Genomic DNA, 27,885 nt, shown 5'->3' on the forward strand with positions numbered 1-27,885 from the left:
TTACTGTCCTGCAGACACTTCAACATGCAGGGTAAATGCAGCTAATAAGCATAATTAGCTCAGACAGTGTATTTTAATTTAGTTTTGCACTAAAGACTAATTGCCTACTCAGCGAAGGGGAAGTGGAACATTTTTTTAAGATGCTTACCCGAGGGCCCTGATCACCTTGATCTCCCTGCAAAGTGGAAAGATGAGATGATAGGTTTAACACAGCATCTGTGTGCTACCCAGCTCTCTTACATAATCTAACATTTCACTGCATCAATACAAACAGTCTCTTGAGTTCATGCTGGGAGGGCTTTCCAGTCACCTTGTACGAATCACCCGAACACCAACTCACCTTCTCGCCTTTTGGACCAGGAGGGCCCTGAAAGAAACAAAGGCAAAGATTATTTACTGATGCTGATGAAGTCCTGGGATACAGCAAGAAACAGGTCTGTGTCAATCTGCAATTTCTTCCCAACAATATAATTCCTTATAATTTTTAACTCTGGAATGCCAGTGCTATTCCAGAGATGGTTTCTGTACTAATAATAGGAACTGCACACTATTTCTTGAATAGTTTGCTAATGTGTGTTGAATCAGTTTACTCAGACAAGCAAAACTATGCCTGAAATGGCAAAATATCTACAGATTTCACTTAAGGACACAATAGTTTATCTCCTATAAGATTAAAAAAAGTTTTCTTAGACTGTAAAAGTTCTTTGCAAGAGCACTTAATAAATTCAAATACATATAAATCTGTCATGTATTTTGGCACCCTCCTTGTATCAGATTGCCAAAGAAAAATGGATTTGAAATTCTAAAAGGAGGGTTTTCATTCCTTTCTTTGGCAATACTGATGTTTAGTCTCAAGCAGACTTTTTAGGCAAAATGAGCACTTTGTGTAACATGATTTTGCAGGAGTATTACTTTTTGTTACTTACCACCCAACAAACAGTAAGGTGACAGAATTACAAATAGGAAGTCCTTTCCTATTCCACTTTTATTAAGCACTTTTCAGAAAGCTAGGAGCAGGTTTCTAAACCACTAGTTTTCAGGTTAGTATCTTGTGAATAAAAATGCTATCAGTCTGCACAAAACCGTCTGCTTACACAGTGCAGACTCTACCTCCAGCTTTCTGAAAGATATGCAGGTGTTTCATTACAAAGAAGGACCTGAGATACATATGAAAGCAGCTGTAAACAGAGAAGGAGCCATTCAAACCAGCATGGTTCACTGTGATAAGACAAAGAGTGTGGCAGTGTGTGTGTTTGTGAGGGTTTATGCAGAACAAGAAAAGACTGTCACTAACAACATGGGTAAAAAATTCATGTGGTTCACATAAATGCAGTGGAATGGAGGTCAGTCTGCTGTGTATTAAAGATGTGATCAACCACAGGCAAGTCTTTGAGAATCCCTGTTGTAGCCAATTTTCTGCTTAGTTTTAAGGGCTTCTGATGCATGCCAGAGGAGAGCATCTGCTGCTGAATCACAGGAACTAAAGCATATGCCATTCCTTGCATGGCCTGCCACCTCTTCTGTCTGCTGCAGAGGACACAGAAACAAGTCGGCCTCCTGATGTGCCCAGGTCTCCTTCAGGAAGCAAGCGCTCACTGCCAGCTGAGTGGAAACTCTCTGCTCAATTAACTATGACCCCGGCCCACTTTGCATTGCCCTGCAAGCACTTGGCCTCTTTAAAAACACATGAAACAAAATAATTTAATTAATAGACACAACCTGGCTGCACCTTTAAGGTCTCTCCATATATTATTTTTAAGCTTTAAGTCCTACTGTCCTTTCCCAGTTGACATAGATACATACTGAAAACTAAGTGCAGCACTGTCAGCTTTTAGCTACAGTCTCCCCATACATGTACTGTGACATGACATCACAGTAGAGCAGGTCTGCTCTAAAGCTTACACATACATGCCACTGAGCTTGTGAATTTGTGAACTCATACCATCAGTAACACAGTAATTGCGGGATGGGAAGAACTGAAATCAGTCAGTGCAGGCTGTTGCTGCCCTCTCCACAGCGAACGTGAAGCACAAGCAAAGGGCTGTGCTCTCGTGTTCTGCCTCCTTGAATCTCCAAGCCATTACTGGCTCTGAATATCTCACTGGCTGCAAAGTGCAAATAGCATGACCCCTATCTGCTACAGTCAGAATCCTATTTCTCAGGCCTTAGGCACGAAATGATAGGTAACGTGACACAACTGAGCCTGTAAACAGATGTTGTCCTGTGGGAGCTGTTGCTGCCTTCATTTAGATGCTTGGTGCCGCTCTTATGCCCAAGAGTGGCCCTGCCCTGATTCTCATGGGTTTGGGCTCCTAACTTTTCTGAAGCATGCTTGCCACAGCTCTGCCTGTTGGTAGAAACTACAACAGGAGAGATCACATCAGCTACCTGAACGAAGCTGGCTCACTGGAACAGAAACAAGCTACAGCTCACACGAGGGGCTCAGCCCCCAGATCTGCAGGGCTACTGCACTGTCTCCCTGGCGCGACTGCTGGCAATTGTGTTCATTCAGCCATCACCAGTGCACAACTGGCCCCTTCCTCTACCCTGCATATTCTCCTCTACTGAGAGTTCTCTGAAAGTACAACCTATACCCAAACATGCTTTTAAATAAGACTGAATCAGATTTCTTTTTTTTTCTCCTTCTTCTGTGCAGGATTTTCTGAAAACAGTCTGTGCGCATCATAATCAGATTTTGCTTTGTTTTTTATTGCTTGGTGTTTTCTCTCCCTGAGTGCCAGACACCATCATCTCCAACAAGTCACCCTGCCAGCACACAAATTTTTCATAAGAGTCTTCATAAACATCTGACAATTTTATTTTACCAGGGGTGAAAAACAGCTTTTCAAAAGCCCACAAAAACACTTCTGGTGTGAACATTCTCACAAGTCTCTTCTCTTGTATTTGCAATGCTTTTGCTTTCTGCAAGAGTCTTGAAAAACAAACAAATGCAAATAAAATGGTTCTTTTGGATGCAAGTGAAGAGAACCAGTGGGGTTTCATCAAAATAAAAATTAATGGAATACTTTCATGGCTTGTTCACCCATCTCTGGCTTTTCCCCCACTGTTTCAATCGTCCTCTATTGTTTTCGCAACTTTAACCAGAAAATTCCTATCCTCAGCCTTTGACATCTTCTTTCCATTTGTGCTGAGAAATTCTCCCAAGGTTTTTACTGCAGAGTTTATTAGTGTGTGTACACTGAGTGGAGGAAGGGAGGAAGAAAAATCGGAGGGAAAGCTGGGTTTGTGGGGGTGGGGTGTAATTAGGAGACAGATTTATTTAAAGGAGGTCAAGGTTTCTTCTGTTTAAGGGTACAGACACAAAGCACAGAGTGAGTAAAATAACACTAGTTTTGTAGGCCACAGCATGGACTTGCTGCTTTTTTTCCCAGGGAGACTTCTGTGCTTTGGTTTATGAGATGGCAGAGATCAAGCCACGAGCTGCCGAACAAATGTGAAAGCATTTTGTGTAAGTTATATGAAACGTCTGAGGTCAGAGCATTTCTGAAATAACTTCACAGTGTTTTCACTGGAAACAGAGGCTCTTTTCTCAAAGTGTAATTATCTACTCCAGACTACTATACATTTCCAAGGAGAGTTTATAGCCTGTTTCACATAAGCAAGGCCTTGTAAATCTCAAACACATGCAAAATCTGCATTTATAATTAGGCAAAAAATACTACTGTTTTTAAAACAAGGTCTCCTACAGCAGACTGAAAGGCCTCCAGGCACCTGCCAGCTAAGAAGAGAGCTGAAATCAGGGTCAAATCCAAAAACCAGCCATATTCAGGATTGCTGACAGGTGATCCCCCGCCTTTATTTTTTTTGCTATCAAAATCCCATTTCCATACACTGATGAAATTTTGCATTATTATAAATAGGAATAGAAAGTCAATAGAATGCAATAAACAGGAATAGAAAGTCAAGAAAATGCAATACTGGAGAATAGGAGACTGATCCTTGCAGTCTTCATCAAGCAACATTTCCTTATAATTAATTGAGTGTGATCAGCATGATTTTTTCCACACAGATGAAATTTTGTCATTCATTCCCTGAAAGAAGCTAATTTTGAATTCCACCGTCGAGGCCATTGCCACCTATATAGTTTTGCAAAAGTTACATCCAGAGACCTCTTAAAAAGCCAATAGTTGACTTATTTTGATTTTACAAACATTCATAATTATCAAAATTCTCTTATATTCTCTCCACATATCTATTGCTACAGATCTGCCTTTAGCCATAATACAAGAAGTTCTGCTGCAAACTCACCCAAAAGGCTCCAAGCATTGATGGAACAGCAGAACTGAAAACAGTAAGGGATTCTTAGTACAGAGTACAAAGCAATGTTGACGGTTCTGTAAAAAGCTCCACACTCAGTACAGAGGAGTGTAGATCTTTCCTGACTGTTAGACAGGCCATATGATTCTTCTGGAAAAAGGACCAGCCAGTCCCCAGCACAAGCTGGTGACAACCAACCAACGAGCCAGCAGAATCAGCTGGACTGTGACAGTCCCAGCTCCCACTGGGATCATGCACCCTCACAGCTCCTAAGGAATACGACATGCCAAACTTGACAGCTCCCATCAGACAGAGCTCCCACAGAAGACACAGGTGATAATCACCTTTCAGACACAGTCACTGCTTCCTACATTCCCACCACAACAGGCACAGGCTAAGGCAAGCTGGCAGCTGGAGGAATGAGTGTAGTTTGCAAGGTTCAGCCTTCATTTTCATTTGGGACTGAGGGGTGTACAGTGCAGCCATCCCTACCAGCAGCCACAGCGTGACTGGCAGCCTGAGGCAACAGCAGCCTTGCAGAAAGGAACAGAAAAGTGAACCAGCTATTCCAATGTCACCCAGACAAATCCAAAAAGGGAATCAATTTCCCAGCTTAGTTTAACCATGTTTTCACAACTAAACAGCATGCCATACATTGCCTAAGTTAATTCAATATTGCAGATTGCTTCAAGGGTAAAAGGGGGCTTTAGCATGTAACAACAAAATAATCAGATACAAAAGCTGAACTTTCTTTCTTTGAAACTTGACTCATGACTTCGATAAATTACAAGAACCTGTCTGGAACAACAGTCCCCAGCCTACCCTGTAATTGCTGCAAAATATTAGGATCAGATTTGCTGAATCACAGGAGGTTACACAGAGCATTATGAAACACTGCTGTGTATCATAACTATTCCAAAGTTCCTACACTCATTTCAGTCTTGTGTCCACCATGCAAACTGAACTACTGCTGAACTACTGAGGCAATGTGGTTTTGGCATCTGCTGAGCTTGGCCATGTTTTCAGCCAGTGTTTACACATGCTAGTTTACAATGCCAACATTTCACCTTGCAACAATTTTACAACTACTCAGAAGAATTTTCAGTGAATCTGAACAGTTTCTACTACTGAAATGCCTTCCATTTTACATGTTTTATTTTCCTCCTGTAACATGACTGACTTCTGTTGAAAACTTCAACCAACCACCACTCAAAGGACTCTTAATAATATCTCATTTTCTTCCCTTATATTCTGAAGTTTTTGTTAAAAATCCTAAGGCAGAGAAAAAGAAACCTGAATTTTTTGACACAATAAGGGTGACTGCCTTGAACAACATTATGTAAATTATTTACGCTGAGAAACATAAAACTGATTTATACAGCAATCTAGATAAACAGCTCCATTAACATTCACAACAAGCAAATTATAAATGACTCCTGCTGTAAATTCATACAACTGTATTCAAAAGTCAGTGATTTATAGCCATATATAAATCAGACAAGTTTATAAACTACAGGCAGGAGAATAAAATCTATCCAAAATGTGTCAAGAAACCATTTAGACATTCGTTTAGACATTAATTTCTCATACAGTGCCCTAGCTGAGATTGGGATAGGGTGCTTTTTTTTGAAACTTATCATGCTGCTCAGAAAAACCAGCAGCTCACACTGGAAGCTGCAGAAGGGTCGCTGCTAACTCACTAATCCAGTACTCAGGAAAAGGCACAAGGCCCAGTGTCCCAGGCAAGAACCTGCTAAAGGGGATCTCCTCTTCCTTTCTCTGATATTCTTTCCTTGATTAATCAGTAAGACTCATTTCCTCCTCACCCTTCCTTCTACAGACAAATAGAACATTTTTCTTTGAAAGCCTACAAAGCAGCACCAACAGCCCTGCAAAGATTCTATGGTACAGAGGGTATGTGACTATGTACCCATTGCCTGAGCATGAAGAAACAAGGATCAGCTTTACTAATTCCACAAATTAATTTAAGAAAACATTATGAGTCGAATCTTTTAAGTTTCTTGTGAGTCAAGCAGCTGCTGTATGTGACAGTAAGACCAGTTATACGGCGGCAGAAAAATCTGGCACATTCCTAAAGAAAAGAAAATGGCTTTTGGTAAAGTCAAAAGCCTTCTGACTTTCACTTACTGCTCAGTGCACTGTAATACATGTATTTCCTGAATCTTGGCCCTCGTTCCCTTGTCCACAATGCACCTTCCTGTTCTCCTACTTGTCAGATAAACAAAAATTCACTAATAATGTTAGAGAATTGATGCAATACTGCAAAAAAACCCCAAAAAACAAACAAAACAAAACAAAAAAACCCCAAAAAAATCCACACCACAAAGGAAATGGCATTCTTGTAAACTAGTAAAACAGGACATAAAAATACAAATGAAAAAACCTAATATTGCCCTATCTATCATGTTATTAAAAATTAACCAGACCTTCTGATTTCAATAACAGGAAGGAAGGAAGATTGTGAGAAAGATACAAACACAATTTTTGTTACTTCAAAATCACAGAAACACAAAAATGTTTGGCTGGAACTCAGAACTGCAGGAAGACATAATAAAACACAACTGATTTGGGCCCTACAGAACCAAAATTCAGAAAGCAGACTGAACAGGAAGCCTTTTTCCTATTATAACTACTATTATGTTCACTATTTCCACTGCAGTCTCAGGATTTTTTGGAGTTCAATCTATGATTTTTAACAATATTTTAAATTACAACATAGTATCAGCTTCAGTATTCAATATTTGGTTTATAAAACATTTCAAAAATGAGACATTTTTGATACAGATTGGTTGAGGCTTCCTACTCTTCCACCCATCCTCCAGCAGATCCCTGTCCCATTAGATGTCCACCTGAGACCTGAAAAAGCATCACATGCTATCTTAGAATCAGCAAACAGTTGGGGTTGGAAGGGTTTAAAGTTCATTTAGTCCATCCCCACTGCAATGAGCAGGAGCCACTCCAACTTGACCATTAAATAAGTACTTTTTATACTTCCTTTGGTAGATTTTTATTGACAGGCCAGTTCTCTCATTTATTCCTAAAACTTTAGTAAGAAAAAGCTCCTCACTGGGAGTTAACAACTTCTTTTATTTCCAGAAACAGTAGTTCATATTCCAATGTTTCAGCTATTTTTACCCTAAAACTTGCATGGTGGCTTTTGTAATTCAAACACCTCTGGTGTTTCCCTGGTAGATCATTCAGGTGAAATGGCAGTGCCCTTTGCTCATTTAATATATATATTTTATTTTTTTTCTTACTTAAAAGAATCTTTCTGATGAGGATGGCAGGCTGAACTTCAGCTATTTTGAAGGAAACAGACAAAGGATGAAAGCAAGGGAATGGGGGAGTTCCAGAGCAATGGAGATTCACCACTGCCACTCACTACCTACAGGAGCAGTACCAATGGTCATCAAAATACATCTGCCAAGCTCCCTAGCCTTTTGGATATTTCAGCTTTGCTGTCTGCATTACTAGTCTGTGATGAAATAGCATCCAAGAATCTACCAGGCAGATCCTCCTTTGACCAGCAGCTGATCTATGTCCTTCATTAACAGATGCTGCACACGGCCCAGCTCTACAAGAAAGTAGTAACTACACAGAAACAGATGATTGAAATTCAAAAAAAAAATCCTTTCTGTTCACCAATCTGAAATAAGGGCTGGTTTAAAACCAGGTGGGTTTTTGAAGAATTTTGGCCTCTACCTGCTATCAAATCAAGGCAAATTTATAAAGTAATAAAGGCTGAACTTATGTAAACAGCTCACATCTGTATAATAGGTTTTACAGATAACATGTATTTTCAGCCAGAGGATTTAAACACAGACTTTGAAATAGGGAAGGCCAATTTCATTTCTCCATTTACTATGATGACTCCACACCAGCTTCAGTAGCAATGCTCTGAGTTTAACTCAGTATTTCAAAGGCAAGGCATACTGTCTATACACTGTTCTTTCCTTTCCAAATGTTGTTATTCAGTACAGGAGCTATTTTCTCATTCGGGGTAGTAGAATGTCAAAGAAAGATTTAGATACCCCTTTGGTGTTGTCTGCAAATGCTACTGTAAAATGCTACTGTGAAAGATGTGTGTTAGATTACTTAAATCATGAATGGTTAAAAGAAAATGGCAGTAATATAGTAGTATAAAGCCACAGCCATGTAAAAAATAGCACCAGGGGTAGAAAGGCTTCTGAGGCATCCACAGATTAAGAGCAATGGGATTATTTCAGAAACCAGGTAACTTTTTAAACTTCAGGGTGTGCTAATGCTTGGGAAGAATCTATTTTAGAAAAATACTACATTCCTCTGAGAATCTTATTCTTCTTTCTTTCCTATGACCCCTTGCAAGTTCTGTAGCCCCTTAAATTGTTCCTGTGCGCGGGCTCCATTTCACAAGAACGGTGCATGGGCTCCATTTCACAAGAACTGTCTGACAAATGTAATGATAAAAACTACATTGCACAAACCCACCTGAAGTGACCTGCAAGTATTAGGTTACCACAAGTGTTTCTGAACTATTCCAGGTACAAGGCATTGCTGAAAGAGGCAAAGCTTGACACTAATTCATAACTCTAGTCTTGATGGGGATGTCTCAATCCTTAGTCAAATTAACTTATTTAATGTCAAACAGTGTACAGAAAGAAAAGCACAAAAATAGCATATAAAATAATATTTATGTTACATTAAGATAAACACCAGAACTAAAGATAAACACAAGAACTAAATCTTTCATTTATTGTCACCAATTCCCTTATCTGCAAAGGGGAAAACTACAATGACGTGTTTCATAGAGGTATTTTGAGAACTGTTCAGATTTGTGAAGTTCAAGATGTAACACCAGATAAATGCAGATGAATTTTTATATCAACTCCAAACATACACATATATTTATATGCAGACATATGTAAAAGTGAGATGACCGAATATATTCTTGTAACCTATAAGGCTGGAAATATCTTTATACAGGAAGGAATTTAAGACAACATAAAGTTTATTAAAACCAAAACTGTTTTCTCCTGAAGACTAAGAGTATGGACTACAAAATTCAGAACATCTTCAGGGGAAATTAAACACATATGTATATTTATACTTAAATGGATATTCATTCTTTTTGGCAAATGATCACTGGGAGACATACTGGGCAATATAGCTGGATTGTGTTTCTGAAAATACGTGATTCTCTTACATATTTCTTAGCAGCTCACAGCTGAATATTACTCATGGATCTCAGTAAAAAGCTATATTAGGAAATCCTACAGTGTTGTAGGGACAGACAAAGCATTTTTGAAATTGGCAATCTGGATCAAAGCCCACAAACAGAATGGACACTTCCATGCTGTGCTCAATAGTAACACTACTGGTAATACACAAAATACTCCAATGAAAGTAACTGCTGCATTTTCTGCCTTTTTCTTCCTTCTTGAAACTTGACCCATACTTACAGGAAAGAGTAACATATCAGCACAGCTCTTATTGCCTGCATCAATTCAATATTAAAACATCTAAAGCATTTCTACTAACCTATCAATTCGCTTCAAGTAAAATTTCAGTTCACAGGAGTGTCACTTTAAAAAGGGAAATATAAATTTTGAAGGTTTCCTCTACCAGCCTGAGATCCAAATCTCCCAGGTCTGCTCAAGTTTACAGGACTTTCAAGCATCTAGCACAAAGCATCACCAGCCTCTGAAATGATAAATGATGGCTTTCAAAGGGACTGTGATATTTTGAAAACCTTGCAGAAGCCTAATGTCTTAGACATCACAGCATTATCTTCAAGTCACAATAAACTTGATAAAATACACGTTTTTACACCTCCTATTTTTTTTTTATTAAGGCTAGTGAAACTACTGGGATCTGCAACAAATTGAACTGGATTTCAAAGCCAAAATACAGCATGAAGCCAAAAATAATAAAAAAATAAAATAAGCCAGCATGAAATAATAAGCCAGCATGAGTTTGATATCAAATTAAAAACATGTGCAGCAGGATAGTAAAATACTATATAATATTCCTGAACACAGTTCAATATGTTGCTTTGACATAACCCCTAATGGAACACAGAACACACGAGTGTATTTCTGCCATATGTAGAATAAGGAAGAAAATATGAATGTCATTTGATAAAGAAATTATTTAGGAATACAAGAAATATTTCAGAGTCCTTAATTATGTTTTGACAACCCTTTGTAATGTCATAATGGAACCACAATACTAAGTTTGTAATTGCTTTTTTATACTCATATGTACTCTGTTAAGCTAAGAAAGGTTTACCAAATTAAGGCTTGCAAGTAATTTTTGCTTCACAGTTTCTCACTTTCTGTTAGAAGATCTACTATGCCCTGGTGACAGCTGTAACTTCTAGATGAATAGATGGAATGCTAATGTGTGATTCCCCATCACATTTATACTGGCATATGTAACCAGTGAATCAGATCTTCATGTTTATTTTATGAAAACAAACCCAATTCTTTTAAAAAATTAATGATGCTACAATGAAGAAAAGTTGGTAACATCCTACAAATAGAAAGATCTCATTCATATTTTCTTTTAGAGTTTTAAATATTAGTTTTATGTATTGTCTAATTTTAGGGCTTGTTTTTTCAGACTAGTAGTATCATAAATTGTTGCTATGTGAACTATGAAATGAGGAGATGAACTTCTAAAAGTTTTGCATCAAACTGTTTTCTAAGCCCATCTTCCAAGCTTTCTTTATCTTTTGCATACAGCTACTCCCAAAGGAGATCTGCAGATTCAGAAAAAGAAGCCACCTTAAAAGAGCAGAATTTATTCTACAAGCACATCCAGAGCTGATAATTATGTTGCATGAGGAGCCCTTTTCACAGAATTTTGAACAATTAATATCCTTATTTTTTCTGTTCGTAGAAAATCAAAACCTAGACTGAATTGTAATTGTAAAATTAACAAAATTCAAGTCTGATACCTTCTGAATCAACCAAGAAAATAAGAAATAAATTATCTGTTTCAGCAAATGCTGTGGAAATCTGAATATCTTGCCATTTCAGCACCAGATAGTTACTGAAATTGTAACTCAAAAGCTTGCCTGCCAGAGCAAGTAAAAGAACACAGTAGCACAGTTGGGGTAGGAGTCTGGCCTCCTCCTGGTGTCTGACAGAGCCTGATGAGCAGAGCTCTACAAAGTCTAATCATCTCCAACTTAGTTCACTTAGCAGGGTACTGTAGGGAAGTCATCAATCTGCCATTAGAGGCTCCTTCGCAATTCCTGATAAAAGGGTGGGAAAGGACAAATAAAAAAATATGTTGAAAGTAGAGCATAGTATCAAATTTTAAATGAATTTTTTGTTCATGATTGGAAGTTTTACTCTCCTCTGCCTTTTTAAATTATGTGTAGAACTTCCTTAGTGTTGGTACAACAGATAGTTCAGAACAATTTTCCCCTAAATCTCCAATTCTGTGCTCTCTTCTTTACTAACCAAAGAATCCTCTTACTTGTGCTAGTACTGTCTGCATAGCCAAGAAAACCATTTAATAGTCACTGCTCTTCTGGTTTACACATGTGCCCCTAGTCTACCAAGGGAAACTGAAGTGTTTTATATTTGGAAGTGCTCACTGTTGTTGTAAATGCCTTTTAACAAAATTAACTTCTATTTTATGACATATGAAGCTGAGAAAGCATCACACTTAAAAACAATTAAATGCACAATCTCCTTCTGAGAAGACACATTTCTGGCTTCTTTTGTGCCATAAACACTTATGTATACAGTAAATGAAGTTTTGAGCATGATTTCTTCTCTTAATATTCTCTGATGTGGTTCCTTTTAGCAACTAACATAAAATGAAAAGCCATGAAAATGGCATTTGTTTCCTCTTGATCACAAATCAATATGGGCTGTTTCCAAAAAAGGTCTCACAATTTCAATGGTGTTCACAAATGCTATTACCATTTAAGAAAGGAGAATGCCAACTAAACTCAAGCTCTGCCTGCTTAAAGACATATGAAACAGTACAAGTTGGTTTATTTACGTGATGCCCTCAGATTAATTTTTCATCTCATAATTTACAGTAAATTGTTATTAGCAGCAAAGGCATCAAGGATTTATCTTTATTATTTGTACAAAGAAAGTAAGAAAAAGACTTTTAAGAAAGTAAGAAAAAGTCTGCTACCTCATGTTAATAAACTAATTGTTGAAGTTTGACAGCAAAATCTGACCTGCAACTTGTAACTCATAAGCAGATCAGCATTTGTATAATCATCTGAGTAATACAATTCTGCAGAAGTTTAAAAAGGAGCATAGGGTATGAGTTTCTAGGAGAAATACCCCAGGAGATCATTCTCCACAGTGAGAACAGCTGATGGCCTGGGTACAAGCACTGGGATTCTCCCAGGAACAGTAACTTTACTGCACTGTGTATCTGAAAGTGAACTATTGCTTCAGTCTTTGGCTGATTTTGTCTTTCCTAAGTGAATCTCTTGCCTCTGTCCCCCACTCTCCATGCAAGTAAAGAGTCTTGAGATATTCATGAGAGGAAACTGCTAGAAAAAAAGGAATGTGGAGTTGACACCTCAATTCATGGTGATCAGAACAAAATAAACATGTCCAACTCTAACAACCTGACAGACAGAGGCCACTCTGCAGCAATGGTCAACAGGACATTATGTACCTAGCTTAAAAAGCCATAAAAACACACACAATCACTTGATGTTATCAACTGCCCTACTACTGAATGGCATGCACTGAGAACAATATTGGACAGGTTGTGGAATGCCGATGGCTACCCAAAACTACGAAAACTGAAAGGGAAGCTTAACAGGAATTAAAACACATTTTGTTCATACACCGCCTTTCCCATCCTTCCTACTGTCAGATACTCTTTTCTAACATCTAGAAGTGTCCTTACCATCACAGTGCTCTCTAGGAAGTTATAAATATCTTCCCTGGACTGCTGCCTTCCAAATCCACTCAAAACTAGTGTCTATGGCCTGCTATGTTTCTCTGTCCTTTGACAAAAACCAGAAAACTACAAGCTAAAATGGTTCCCACCAGCACTGTTGACAGCACTAGCCAGTAACAGCCAGTTTAACCGTGAATCAGAATCTCTGTCATCAGAAATTAAAAATACTGCAGTCACATACCCTGATGCTTGATGGTGAAAAAAAGGACACACATACATTTGTCACTGGAATTGCTATGGAAACCTTTATCATGCACCAGGCACTGGGAAATTTCAGACTGTTACTACATCACGTCCATGGACGTGCCACACAAAGGAAAAAAAGAATTTCATGAAAACAAGTATCAATCATTAACACTTTGTCCATTTTTAATGCAGACTTGGAGAGCTGCCAAAGAGAAAGGAGAAGCATCTGTGAGGCTGCTGTATGTCAAAGTCCCACACAGAGAGTGCTCATGTGTGCTGACATGAGAGACAAAGCATGTTGGGCTAGAGATGGGCCAGGGAGAGGATACTGCCCCAAAGAAGGAAACAGTTGGCTGGCTGAGACCAAGTCAAGCAAAACACCACCCTACCCCATACTTACAGTCTTTAATAGTTTTAGTTCAGCAAAATGTTTTTAAAGGATTGTTTTGTCTTCCTTCACCATGATATTAAAAACATGGCTTCTATTATTTACACGAACCTTACCTCTGAACAACAAAAAAAAGTTTTAAATAGCCAGCATTCTCTCTTTACCCAGATAGCACATGTATTACAGAATTAACATTAGACTAGAAGCTAAACTTTGTTCTCTGACAAGCAGGAATACTTCTATTATTTACAAAAGAGAAAGTATGGGCAGAATTGGTTTGTATAGATTTACTGCGAGAAGCACCCTTTATGGTTCAAGCTAATCTAAATACATATTTATATTCCAGATAAGAAAAGGCAGGGGTTTTTTGGGGTCACTCAAGAGTCAGAATTTAATTTCAGCAAAAATATTAAAGATTTTATTACTTGCTCTTCTAAAGAAGAACACAGCTTACATGGTATTTAAAATAGCTTTCTTTCTAACAGAAAACCAAAATCATAAGAAGAGACTTTATTTTTTTAAAGATTAGGCTAGAAATTCTTTAGTTTCTTATTGTGGTCTTTACTTTTCAGAAATGCAACAAAACCATAAGCTTCTTCTGGAAGAAAAAAAAAAAAAGCTGCCTGTAAGTTGTAATTAAGCTTGTTGTTACTTAAAATGGGAAAATGTGAAGCAAAATTATATTGTGAAAGTTTATCTTTATCTTGAAGAAAATAAGCAGTAAAAAAATTAAAATGATAGGAGGATGTGGCCAGCAATTAGGTGTGTGTAAGGTGAATACAGCATGTACTTTATAAAACCATAATGAAAAAGAACAGGGATTAATAAAACAACAAGTATAGAAATTATTAGAATTTATCCCTCACCTTAGCATGGACTTGCATGGCTAGGACACCAGAAATTTCCTAAGTGCTTCTCCAATCAGCATAAAAATTTTGTTCTTTGAAGCATGAAGACTTTACCTAGTAATCAAACTGATCAATACTTTAAATTTTGAGTTTCTCAGGGATGCAGTTAAGATCAGAGAAATTGGAGACAATCATAATAGGCTGGAATTTCTGCATTACTTAATGACATGCCAAGGGGGTTTGATTTATTTTATCTGTATGGGAATGAATTCTGTTTTCTGTGGATACTTTTGATTTTTAAAAGTCTTGAGATTTTCAACCACAGCTTCCAATATTTAAAAACTCCACTTTTAAAATATTAAAAGTGCTGTTTCACCAAGTTATCTGGGTCTGAGTTTCAGTTTAAGGGGATAAACTTCTAAATGTACAGCCTGCCTGTAGTTGCCTGAGAGTCGCAGATGTCAACACTGGCTAGAAAGCAATTCAGCAGAAGAGTTATCTGGTTCAGTAGCTGCCTACAGTCAGAATCTGGAATGAGGAGGTACAAATGTGCACAGCTAGTGTCACGTGAGAGCTTCCCTAGGTATCCAAGACAGCTGCCTGTGACTGACAGCTACAACCACAGCCCAGCACAGACTCCAGCCCGTACACAAAACAGCCAGTGGCTGAGGCCAGAGACGCCGGATCAATTCACACAGCAACAAATGCCTGAATGCAGACAATGTACTGAGCCCAAGGAGCTCACCATGAGCTGAACAGGTTTCTAGGTGCACTGAGTATTGGCTTAACCTCCACTGACTGCCAGGAGTGCTTAGACACCTTGTACGTCAACACCTACACAACACAAGCTTCTGGGTTTAGGCATCTTAATGTAAAGCTGAACACGACTCTGTTTTATGCCCTTATGTCTTCCCCACCAGTGCTCCCAAAAGAATTATTCCTGGACTCAATCAGCCAGTCAAAATGACTGAGTACACACATATCCTCCTGACACAATAAGAGCATCTTGAGCTGAAAAGGAGGAAAAGGCATTATTAAGGATAATGGTACATGTTGCTGAGGACAATGGTGATGACTCAGAGGTGAGCATTTCCACTGGAAGGAATTATTGAAGTTAACAATAAGAATAGTCTCTCAAAACAATATGGGGGACATTTTTAGAGGGTTTTTTCTTCAGCTTGCACCTCACTTCTCTTACACCCTGATGAGATTTCTCTGCCTTTCTGCCCTTGAAACAGTGCTGAACGCTGCCATCTCCACACGGTTCCTTGCCTACAGCTATCCCAGGGCGTTTCACGTAGAGATGTGAGCTCCAAAGACTGAGCAGCTGTTTACAAGCATTAGGCAAGAGACACTCTCTAAGCAACTGAAATATGGGAGGTGAGAGTCCAAACCCAGAAGGAAAGGACACGGGTGGCAGCACAAGTTAACATCAACTGGAGGGCAGCCCACAGGCTCCAGAATCAGCCTCAGGTCTTCAACAGAGCTTGCTCAGAGCTACAGTGCCACACAGAATTACAGTGTCTCTCTTCATCAGTACAGAGCCTGAAGATAGCTCTCTGTATAGTCCATACATCAAGAGCCTATTGTGAAACATAAGTGCCATGGGCAGTGGTCATCTCCAGTATCGTATGGATTTCTTACACAGTTCTGTTAAATGGAGCCTGACACTGCAAGGACACTGTGCATTTAGACCAAGTGATTTAAGGGTTTGTAAATCAATATGTCTTTCAACAGAAAATGATATTTAGAAACTAAAAAATCTAAAATAAATGCTTGTGTCTCATAATGAAAATCTTTAAAAAATTACCAGTCAATATGGTGGTAAAGCTCTAACTTTCAATTATGATTCTGAAATACAAAAGACCCTCATAGAAATCCTGGTTTGGGCAACTAAATTGTGCTAAGACAGTTCCACAGACCAAAGCTTACTTCCCACAAAGCATACGGAGCATACAAAAAACCTGAGTTTCTCAACTGATTTCACTAAGTATGGCATTGGTACTGGCTTGGTAATTTATTTGTTTTTCGTATTTCCTTGCTCTTTCATATTTTATAACACTCAAATAATTCACATTTCATTTTTGCTATATGTAATGTTTCCTTTTTGCTGCTCTATTTCTTCCTTAGAACTGAAGTTAGGTCCCTAGATTTCCACATCTTCAATTACAGCTCACAAGACAAAGTCCTACTATTCTTAAATAAAGCAGAACTAATTCAAAGCAGCGTATCTAATTAATCAAAACAGCTAGCAGTGCAATATTTAAAATAACTGAGGGCTGCCTGGATTATAGCAACATTATTAGCATGTGATTAATAAGCAGTTGAAGTATTACATTTGCTACACATTTGCTAAGTTATTTTATCTTGCTTTAAAGTTTGGTGGCAAAGTTTCAAGCCATAGTTTGGAGATTTGCTCTATTCAGTATTATGTTGTTAACCCTACCATCTGGTCAGACAGCTGAGGGAACTTAACCATATGTGGGGGGCATGTTTCTCTCTTGGGAAATACTTTTCTTACAGAATTATGCAATGGTTATCAGTTTCTATCTTACTACAGTAGGATCAAAAAATAAAGTAAAATACTTTGTAGACAACCTGAGCTCAGTGGGCCCTGTATTTAACTGTTACTAATGTAAGAAAATAAGATGGCACTTACTTGAGGACCAGGCTGACCCTGAAAAAAACAAGAAAAACAAAGATTATGGAAAGTTATGACAAGGATAAACTCTTTAAATAGTAGAAAATAGTTACAGTTCTCTCTAATAAGGAGCTAACAAAATATACAGCGACTGCATTGAAGTCAGATTTTGGACTCTTAAGTTGATATTGAATTTGAGTGTTTTAATTCAAACTGATGAACTTTCTTGCAACAAACTGATTCTAGAAATAAATTACAATAACATATCAAAGCTGCATTTGAGAAACTTCTTATTTTAGATATTAACAATTTGGAAATGATAGGAGGACTTAATTGACAGTTCTCAAGCGAGAAAGAAGCCAGAGGTGCTGAGTTGATTCAGGGCAGGTATTATGGGTTGTTTGCTCTTTCATTTCTTTATTATGGCTCCCCTCCATACCTCAAGGAGCTGCTAATTATTTACTACTACTGCTTGTTGAATGAACCAAGTCTCAAAACTGGAGGAACACACTGCTGGACAAACAGCATTTTTGCCATTGCTACAGGCACCATCGTTTTAAGCGAGTATAAACCCCGATTTAAACCAGCAATGGTGGAAGGTCTGAGACGAGCTTTTGTCAGTCAATCCAAGAAGACAGCTGATACATTTCCTCTCTCTTATTTATCAACATCCCCTTTAGATCACCCCTGGACAAGTGGAGAGGCACCCTTTGCACACTGGGGAACTGTATTTCTTCTTGCTGCAAGCCCATACAGAGCAGAATTCCTATCCCTAATTTCCCTACACCAGAAAAGCCAATGAAAGTCATGAATTATTTTAGTGCCCTTAACAGAAATTACTTGCATAAAGCAGAATTATTTTAGCAAAAAGTACAGTAGCTGTGACTATAAACAACATGACCCAGACAATGTAAGACAGAGAAAAGTAACTTCATATTTCTCCTTAGAGAATTCCTTTAAATGCCTAGGGCTACCTTAGCCTCTGGTGTTTTATGACAACTAAAATAAGACTTCAGTTAAACTGAGACTGTTTCCTTTTGTTCACAGAAACTGAGTGTGGAGACTTCTTTTAAATCATATAAAACCACTTCAGCTGGGAGGTACTTTTAAAGAGAACTGAAGCTTTTCTGTCTGAACATCAGGAAATACTTTTTTACTGTGAACCAAGCATGGGACCATGGGAGATTGTGGAGTTTCCATTCTTGAAGACACTCAAAAACCATCTAGACATGATCCTGGGCAAACTGCTCGAGACAGCTCCACTTGAGCAGAGAAGTTACACCAGACGACCTCCAGAGGTCCCTTCCAACTTCTACTATCCTGTGATTCTGGGCAATTTTAGATGGGGTGGGAGGCACACACATTTCGACTGGGAACCATTATTAACACAAAAAGCAAATGAAGAAATGTTTTTTAGAATAACTAATAAAGTTTCTTGTGCCAATTAAAAACCAAAATAAAATGGCATTTAAATGCACACAAAGGTTTTAAAATATTTTTTAAAATATATGGAATCACATTACAGAGGAGTAATAGTAAAATGCAGAATTATTGTGGCTATCTAATCTTTACACTGAATGCAGCATAAAGTATTCCTTGTTGGGGATGCTGCAGTTTTCTATTCATTCCTTAGAACAAAACTACACCATAGAGAATATAAAAAACCCAAACTTACTGGCTGAGGTTGGAAGTTCAAGTATTAGCTAAAACTTTCTGAGTTGGTGAGCTCGATGAAATTACACATCATGCTGGGTTAATGAATATGATTGAGACTCCTCAGCACTCATATATTACCTCAATCTTCCCCTCACAGCAGGTTTTAAGCTATTTTATGTTATACCTGATCTTAAAATCATCAGGAATTGCTTATAGATGCAGTACTGGGCAGCCACTAGAATAAAATTGTATAAATTACCTAAACTGAGGTCTGTGCCTGCAAACTTTATACACAGAATTAAGAACACATTTGCTCACAAAAGTATCTAAAGTTGCAATAGATTTTGACCAGATCATTAAAGGCTGTCTCCAATATATATATATATATATATATATATATATATATATGTTTAAAAGCCGAAACTTAAAGGAAGGTCTGAAATTACCAAAACGTTTCAACAAAGAGTTGATTTAAAGCTCTAGAAAGCAAATAAACTGAATATGTGCATATATATTTCAACAATGAGATTTGAAAATTTACTTTCTTTCCTTCATCTAAGACATAGAGGCTGCTAAGGGTCCACATGGTACATGCTATATGTATGATACAAGAGACATACACACATAACACAAACACATCCTGAATTGAATATGAGGTGAGGTTTGCAGTCATGCTCCCACAAAAGTGTTTTCTACTCTCAACAGCATCATCACTTTGCCTTTCTGGTACTGAGAATTTATAATTCTCTTATTTCAATACAGTCTCCAATACAGAAAAAGCTGGAAAATGAATTTTTATAGGGCAACATTTTTTTAAGTAGACAGAAAACTCTATGAGATATCGGGGAATATAATCACTGCATTACTCTTTGTTCATATATGCTGGCAATATGAAAATGACCCTGCATTAAGCTATAAATGCAGATGCTGAATACAAAAGTACTCAAAAGCAGAATGATTTTAACCCCTTGGCTGCTAGCTCCTTCAGCATGAAAGGAAATTTACATTAGTGAAGGTAATTATTTTCTGGTTTTTACAATGGTTCCTAATCCTTCAATATTTCTGAGAAGTCTTATCTACTCCTTGCCCTACTATCCACTGCAGTTACAGTAGAATTTTCCCTTCTCAAAAGCGATCCAGTAAGTGACACTACCCAGAGGGTGCAGCAAGCACTGAATCATGGAATTCATCAGCTCTTCTTACAAAGGTATGGGTAGAAAAGCATCACAACACTGACATTTTTAATGGTAAAGGGTTATTGTCACACAACAGCAATTCAAAGTGTGGGACACAAAAAGGGGCTGTTAATTTTAATAATCTCTCCTTTTTGTATGTTGTGAAAGGGTCAGGAATAAAGCTCCTTGAGTTACTTTGGTGTTCCTTAAAAACCCTCTAACATGAATTCAATCCGATATCATAACTCATTGGAGCAAGCTCAATCTCAATTTATCTGCTTGTGTTCCCAAAATGGCCTCAGGACTGCTGAATGATATCAGTCTGGTTCACTGCTGCATAAATCGCCCCCACTTCATGTCCCTTGTGGATTAAAATGTTTTAGCTGTAAGTCTTTCTCTAAATTTTAGATAACCAACAGGGAGAAAACACTGTTCAAGACTGAGAAGTCAGCATTACTCTGATTTTTGTCTAATGAATATCTCTTTATTTGAATCTGTTACATACTCTAAAATTGAGTCATTGATTCTAGCTACCAACTAATTGCAGTCTTTGCAGGCATTTAGGGATCAGTCCCACCACCACTGACTGGTTGGGTGCATTTTGGGGGCTGCTGCTTTGAACCCCAGATTATTGCTCACATACTTGATTATCCCAACTGAATCCTGCTTTTTATTTTTTTTTTTTAATCTAAATTACTGCAGTGGGTATAGCTGCATAATATCTCATGGTTTCAGTAAAATCTCCAGAACCATTTTCCCTTCTATATTCCTATTTGCTGGCTTAATACACTATTTGGAGGCAAACAAAGGGATTTGGCAACCTCTTCTAATTGCCATGATGGAAGGTCTTCTACTGTTGACAGTTAATCCCTTCCTAGAAATTGAAACCAATATTAGCTGCTGATATATAAATTATATTAAAAGAAAAAGAAAAAAAGTCTACGGTGTAACTAAAGTCAACAGGTAAATTATCAATCCCCTAAAAGAGATTAAAGAAAAAGCTTATTGACTGCATTTGCAAGCAAGTTACTTTTACAGACACTTTACTTAAAAGTAGAAAGAAACCTCAAAGAGCAAAGAAAGAGGAGAAAATGAAAGCTGACACTGCAAGTTAACAATTTGAGCTTGCAAAGGAAATGGAGCTTGTAGTAAGTAAAAGGATAAAAAAGAAAATAGGTATCCAGGGTATCAGTGAAAAGGGGTGCCCTGGGAAGGGAGAAAAGAGAGGGAGTGAAAGGAACAGCAAGAGAAAGTGCCAAAATTGGATTTTCACACCTTTGCCATGGTGTTAATCTTTAAAGAGCTGGGAACATAAACTTCCAGGCTTATACATCTAAACATAGAGCTATACAAATATACACACAAGTACAATCCATTAACAAATGCACTGTATAAATTAAATGTTATTTCTAACTTAATTCAAGCAGCAGACCCCTAATGAATATCTAGAATATCACACAAATGCATTTATTATGTACATGAGGCTGTTTGGATTTAATCAGCCAACACAATCCAGGCACAGAAATTAAAACATAAGAATTTGTGAAAGAAGGAGGAGTCACAGAAATGTAGTCAGAAGTGATATCCTGCTGTTTGAAAGGCACCACCAAACTACCCTTGGAAAGAGCACCCAAGGAGGAACATCTGCCTTCCAATCTAATTCAGACAGAAAATGAAAAGTGAAGAGGAAGAGCAGGGCTGACCTCCATTTCCTTGCATAGGTGTAAAAGACTGAAGTGGCTTTTCAGCAACCTGTTAAAAATCCATGCTACTGGATTGCTACTGCTATGCTAAGTTATGCTGAAGGAAGCCAGTATTTGACTAATATACATTTCAGGATAAGAAATTATAAAAAGCAAAGAGGGGAATATGTGAGAGACCTAAATTACACTGGTTTTGAACAAATCACCTACCAGCTTTCCATCCATACCAATCGGACCCTGGGATAATCAAAAGTCAAAACAAAATGGAACAGTTAAATCAGAGTAACACTGAAGATGAGGGGAAAAAAAAACAGACTTGGGGAATACTGTGGACTTTAGAAGATGAGTAACTGTGTCAGCAGCTAAATGCAATACGTTTTGAGAAGGAAGGCACAGAAAAGAAACAACAAATGAAGCAGACCTAAGACAGGATTAATAAAAAACAGCATGGTGGGAAGTAGCCAGGCAACAGCTGATGTTTAACAAAAGACAGGTTCAACATGCAATGAAGGAATTGTTAGTCTGGCAAATCACAGTGCTCCAACATAACCAAACATATGAAATAATGCATCTTGCTTTATTATTTTATTTCTGTTATTTCTTTATATAACAGAAAACAGCTACTTAGCTGATTTATGTGGTTGCAACATAAAATCTTATAACTAATCTGTATTTAAATTAACATTATAGAAACTATTGTTAATAAGAAACTTTAGCTCACACCACCCGCGTGTATCCCTTAGTATCCGCAGGGATACTAAAGATTTCCACATACACCTTCTCTGAGAAGTCCTGTACCTTACCCCACTTTCTCTTTTTTTCCCTTGGGAAACATGGAATTTTCCTCTCTAGTACTTTGCAAGTTACTTATTTTCTTAAGAGTCCAGAAGTTAGTTGCAGTTACATGAACGCAAATTATACAAAGGATTTAAAGTGGATGTATACTGCTGTAACTGAGTAATTGGTCTTGTATCAACTTCCTTGTTTAGACGATCAGAGGAAAGAGAAGAGGGCTAAAGAAAGTTGGATTAATTTTAAATGTGATGTTTATTTGCTGTGTCTTCTGACAATGAGCAGTCAGGTTAACTTTCACTGGCAATGGAATAAGAACAGGCAAAGTATGGCAGCTTTTTCAGCCCTTAAATTAATGTTTTTAGCTGAAATCATGAGCTCTCAGGTATTTGCCCTATGTATATGGGACGCTACTGTGTGTCTGCTGAAGAGAAGCTTTCTCTTAAATGCATTCAGACTTTCCCCCTGGAGCTTCACAGATACCCTCTCCAGTCTGCCCCTCCTAAACATGCAGCCCCTTAGGGCTGACTGCTCACACTGCTAGATTTGGATCACTGCTGCTGTGGAGAGAGCACAGAACATATTTGCAGGGCTTATGTTGATCTATTTTATCCTTGCTGCATTTAGCCCCCTTCCTAAGCACTGTTTTGGCTTATGTGCTAACAATCACTGTAAAAGTTTAGACTAATCAGGTCTGCAGGGGTTCTGGTGACTACTTCATCCAGGAGTGTATATTCATACCTTCTATACTATCACTAATAAATAATAATATGTACTACATGTAGGTAGACATATATAGAGCTAGTTCAACAAGCTATCAAGAAAACAATAAGCACTATGAAAAACTGCTGCCATATCATCTAGTGAGTTCCCTAAGTATCTGTCTTCTCCCACCCTAGATCCTGGACTATGCCAAAAATTCCAGACATACTTAACATGAACAGGGACATCAGTTGGATGCACACATTGTCAAGCTCATTATTTTTGGTACAGTATTGGCTTTGTAAGAAGCCCGTGCACCAACCTACTTGTCAGATCCAATAACAAGTTACTGGGTCTGGGGAGCCCTGTGGGAACAAAATGCCTTACCTCACTTTCCCGCCAGCCCTCGCTGGGGTTTCCTGTCACATTATGAGTGGGTGACATGCTCAGAGTGCAAAACAGGTCATCACTCTCCTGGCTGTCTGCATGACCACTGCCTTATTTATGTGCTGACATCCTAGGGAACTTTGTGACTGCTGGGACAACCTACACTATCTTTCAGATGTTATCTCTGATGAGTCCTTCCCTGGTAGCAAGGAAGAAGAAAGCAACACTATGCAGTGGATTAGAATGGTAGAGCTTTTATTATTAGGTTTCCTCTGTGCCTCTTGATTCCACACATGCAGCACATACGTAACACTTACTAATATTTAGTAATCTCATAATTATTTAGCAAATTTCTAAATACAATTCTATACACCCCCAAAATTAACGCATTTCCAAGTTATTAGCTATCCCAGATTTTTTCTAGCACTGGGTACTACAGGATATTTACCTAGTAATATTTACACACACAGTCTGCTGCAGGTACAGAAACAAAGGCTGAGCTGAACTCTGGCTATGAATAACTTTACTTCTTGAAAACAAGCTAGAGATATTACCAGTAAAACACTCAACAGAAAGGTTGTGGTAAGCATATAAAGTTCCTCTCAGGGCTTCATGGGACAGCAGATAAGTTTAATTGTTAGGTCCACAGTAAGTTTAGACCAAAAGATTTAAATACTCTTATGATGAATGAATGCAGACTATGATCATGCAAGTATTTGCAGAAGGAAGGAAGGGGGTTAAACTGGTTTACAGGGACCATTCAACAGCTCTTGCACCTGCCTTAGTGATTGTATTGCCAATATAAGCACTGCTTTTAGGGAATGTCTCTTTATCATAGGAAAAAGAAATACTATTTGTGCTTCTTTACAATGACAGGTGTTTTAAAACTACTATTGGATTTTTGCCTGCTCTTTATCCATGCTACATAGCTCCTGTACTTGAATTAAAGGACTGTATGTAGCATCTCGAAGAGTCTCTGAAAGAAGATTCAGAAATTCCCAGCAGACTGTAGAGAAGCATCTGCTTCTCTACAGGAATGGAAAATAATAGGTATTGCTCCCATGACTCCATTTTTACCAGGGCTATTTGGTCTGACATCTCAAAATGTCTTCTGGGATTTGCTTTGTAGAATACAGGAAGAAAGCAAAACTGTCTTGAGACACACTGCCTTCCAGAAGAAAAAAATACTGTGAAACAGAATACTATTCCTTCATTATAAAAATACTGACTCTTTAACAGTCAAACAGGCAATTTCTTTCCTTCTTTCCTCAATTACTTCTTTCTAGTGTTAGAAAGAGAGAGAAAGCACCTTTTAAAAAAATATAAAAGATTAGAATATCCACAAAAAATACAGGCTTGATGACAAAGATGAGCTGAAATAGTACATGATGTTGCTTCAGGATGCACTGAGAAAAACCCTATATATGACAATATTTATTGAAATTCATTACAAGATTGCACTGGAATTCCAAGTAGTTTTCTTGAAATAAGGAAAATTTAATTTTTTCATTAATTTTTAGAGAAAGAATGCAAACCAAAGTCTGTCTTTGACTTAACCCTCAATGTCTTCAGAGCCACGCTATGTAGATCAAACTACTTTCTATAACATAACTGCCACTACAGATTAGCAAGTAATTTTTGTCAAGAAGTACCAAATATATGGTCTTCCCTAACACAATCCCTGTAGTGCAGTTTAAAAAACTAGACAATGAATCACAAAGAACTGGATGAGTAGGTTCAGACAACACATGTACACTAAATATTTTTTCACTTACTGCACATAGTACAGATGGTACTAAAAGTGTTTCTTCTGGATTGTGCGTTTCCCCTCTAGGTTTCCACCACCACTTTTAAATGTATGCTAGGGCTGGATGCAGCAGGTTTTGCTGGAACAGAGTTAAATTTCTTTGCAGCAGCTCATGTGGGGCTGTGTTTTGTACTTCTGCTGAAAAGGGTATTGATAATCTAGAGATGTTTCAGTGAGTGCTGAGCAGTGCTTATACACCATCAAAGCCTCTTCAGCCTCTCAGCCCACCCCAACAGAGAGGGGAATGGGGATGCACAAGGAGTTGGGAGCAGACACAGCTGGGACAGCTGATCCCAGCTGATCCAAGGGATATTCCACACCACAGTGCATCATGCTCAGAGTATAAAGCTGGAGGCAGAAGGTAGAGAAGGAGGCACAAAAAGGAAGAAAGCTTACATTCAGAGTGATGGCCCTTGTCTTCCCAGATAACCACTAGGTGTGATGGACCTGCGCTCTCCCAGAGATAACAGAATGCCTGCCCACCCATGGAAAGTAGTGAGTTAATTCCTTGTTTTGCTTGGCTTGTGTGCACACTTTTTTGCTTTAACTATTAAATTGTCCTTGCCTCAACCTACAGGTTTTCTCACTTTTAGTGTTCCAAATCCCTCCCCCATCCCACCAGGGGAGTTTGAGTGGCCGTGTGGGTGCTGAGTTGCCAGCTGGGTTTAAACCATGACACTATTTACTTACACTCTTACATGCATCTTTTTTTCCCCTCAGAACCCTCAAAAGTTGTTTGTACAGTAGATTTCTTTTTTTTCAAGTAGTACCCAACTATTTACTTAGCACTTAACTACCTGTCTAGTACCCCAATTATGGACAAAGACAACACCTGAGAGGTAGGAGAGTATGAGTGGCATTTCAGGCTGGTTTGCACAAAGTAGCTTCCACTCCCCAAGAATACTGAAAATAGGATGTCTCTCAAAGAAAAACATGTTTAGTGCTTCACTAAATCAGCTGTTTTCCATTTAAGCAATATCTTTTTGCTTTTTTGTTACTCTGCAGGTAAAGTTTTTAAGGATTTTAGGGTTTTTGTTAGAAAGTGGCTGTGTAAGCAGGTGCATCAGAAACCTTTGGAGAGTTTCTGTCAAATAGATGGCAAATGTTATTACTTAAAGTAGATCTAATGTGATAATAATTTCTTCAGAAATTTCTCACTGAAAAAGTAAGAAAATATATCAGATGTTGAAATTTACTGTGCAACAGAAGAATCCTCCAAGCAAAGAAAAAGAGGAAGGTATGGATTATCTTCTTACTCTTAACTTCTCCACTCATACTTCAGTGATCTTTTTCAATTAAGGAATACTCAACAGAACACTGAGTTGTGAGTCAGGACAAATAATATGCAGAAAACAGATATGATTCCTTTTTTATAAGCTAAAAATCACACCCTATATACAGGTGGTTTTTTATTTGATTTTTTGTTTGTTTTGATTTGATTCTTTCAGAAATCAGAAACTCATATCCTGACAAAATTATGTGACTAAATTTTTTTTACATTTATAAACTATCTAGTATAAATGCAATTGTTAGATTATTACTTGTAGGTGCCTGAAAATCTCTCATGTTAATACACACACAATTGAGATTCAGGAGAAAGTACACTTCAGCTTCACGGCAGCTGTATGAGCTGCATGCCAGTTACTGTGTCAGACTGAGCTTAAAAATACCTGTGTGGAGGGGAAAATAAAAAAGAGAATCTGACCCAAGCTGCAGATTTGCACATCATCCCATCTAAGCTCTGGTGAGGTGAAAGATGACACATTGCCTTTTCAAAACACCCATTTCAGTTTTAGACTGATAAAAGTCAAAAAAACCACCACTGTCAGGTTTCCTCATCATGATACTATTAAAATGATTCATTTCTTTCTTTGTTTAAAGGATGTATTTCTTTCTTTTTTCCCCTTTGTTTAATTAAAGGCTTACCAAGGATGACTTTACTAGATTTAATACAGTATTCCTAGGAAGGATATATAATTCCTAGCAAGTCTGATGAAATTCCTCTTTAGTGAAATTTTCTTTAGAGCTATGTGAACAATGAGCACAGTTAAGATCATCAACAAGCTAAATCTCTTCTATTGATGAAACATTATTGCTTCTTTTTCAACGACTGAAAATGATTACTGTTAAGATCAGTGGGACACAACAGTCCAGGCACAGAAGTCACTTGCTCCATGTGTGGGAAAAGAAAAGTGCACTAAATCATCCTGCAACAAGTCTCTCTGCCCAGCACTCAGGTTATTACTGAGAAAAACTCCAACCAAACAAACAAAAAAAAATTCAGATCGTTTGGGCAGGAGAAAAATTTACTGTAAAAAGAACAGACTAAAAGAGTACAAGAAAGATGAGCTGAGCCTCTCCAAAACCCCTTTA

At 37.9% G+C, this 27,885-nt stretch overlaps 1 protein-coding gene across 1 annotated transcript in view; it reads right to left on the reverse strand.

The window, feature by feature from the left end:
- The window catches only part of COL25A1 (collagen type XXV alpha 1 chain), a 294,552-nt gene that overhangs the window by 99,406 nt on the left and 167,261 nt on the right, over positions 1-27,885 (reverse strand). The window contains exons 5-7 of the mRNA XM_054295154.1: positions 17,309-17,326; positions 341-367; positions 149-175 (exon numbers count right to left, since the gene is read on the reverse strand). Of these exons, the coding sequence (XP_054151129.1) occupies positions 149-175; positions 341-367; positions 17,309-17,326 (72 nt within the window). The remainder of the gene's footprint in view (positions 1-148; positions 176-340; positions 368-17,308; positions 17,327-27,885) is intronic.

The sequence above is a fragment of the Melozone crissalis genome, unplaced genomic scaffold, assembly GCF_028551555.1.
Source record: "Melozone crissalis strain CALT ecotype California unplaced genomic scaffold, PUWL_Pcris_2 ptg000006l_1, whole genome shotgun sequence".
NCBI lineage: Eukaryota > Metazoa > Chordata > Aves > Passeriformes > Passerellidae > Melozone > Melozone crissalis.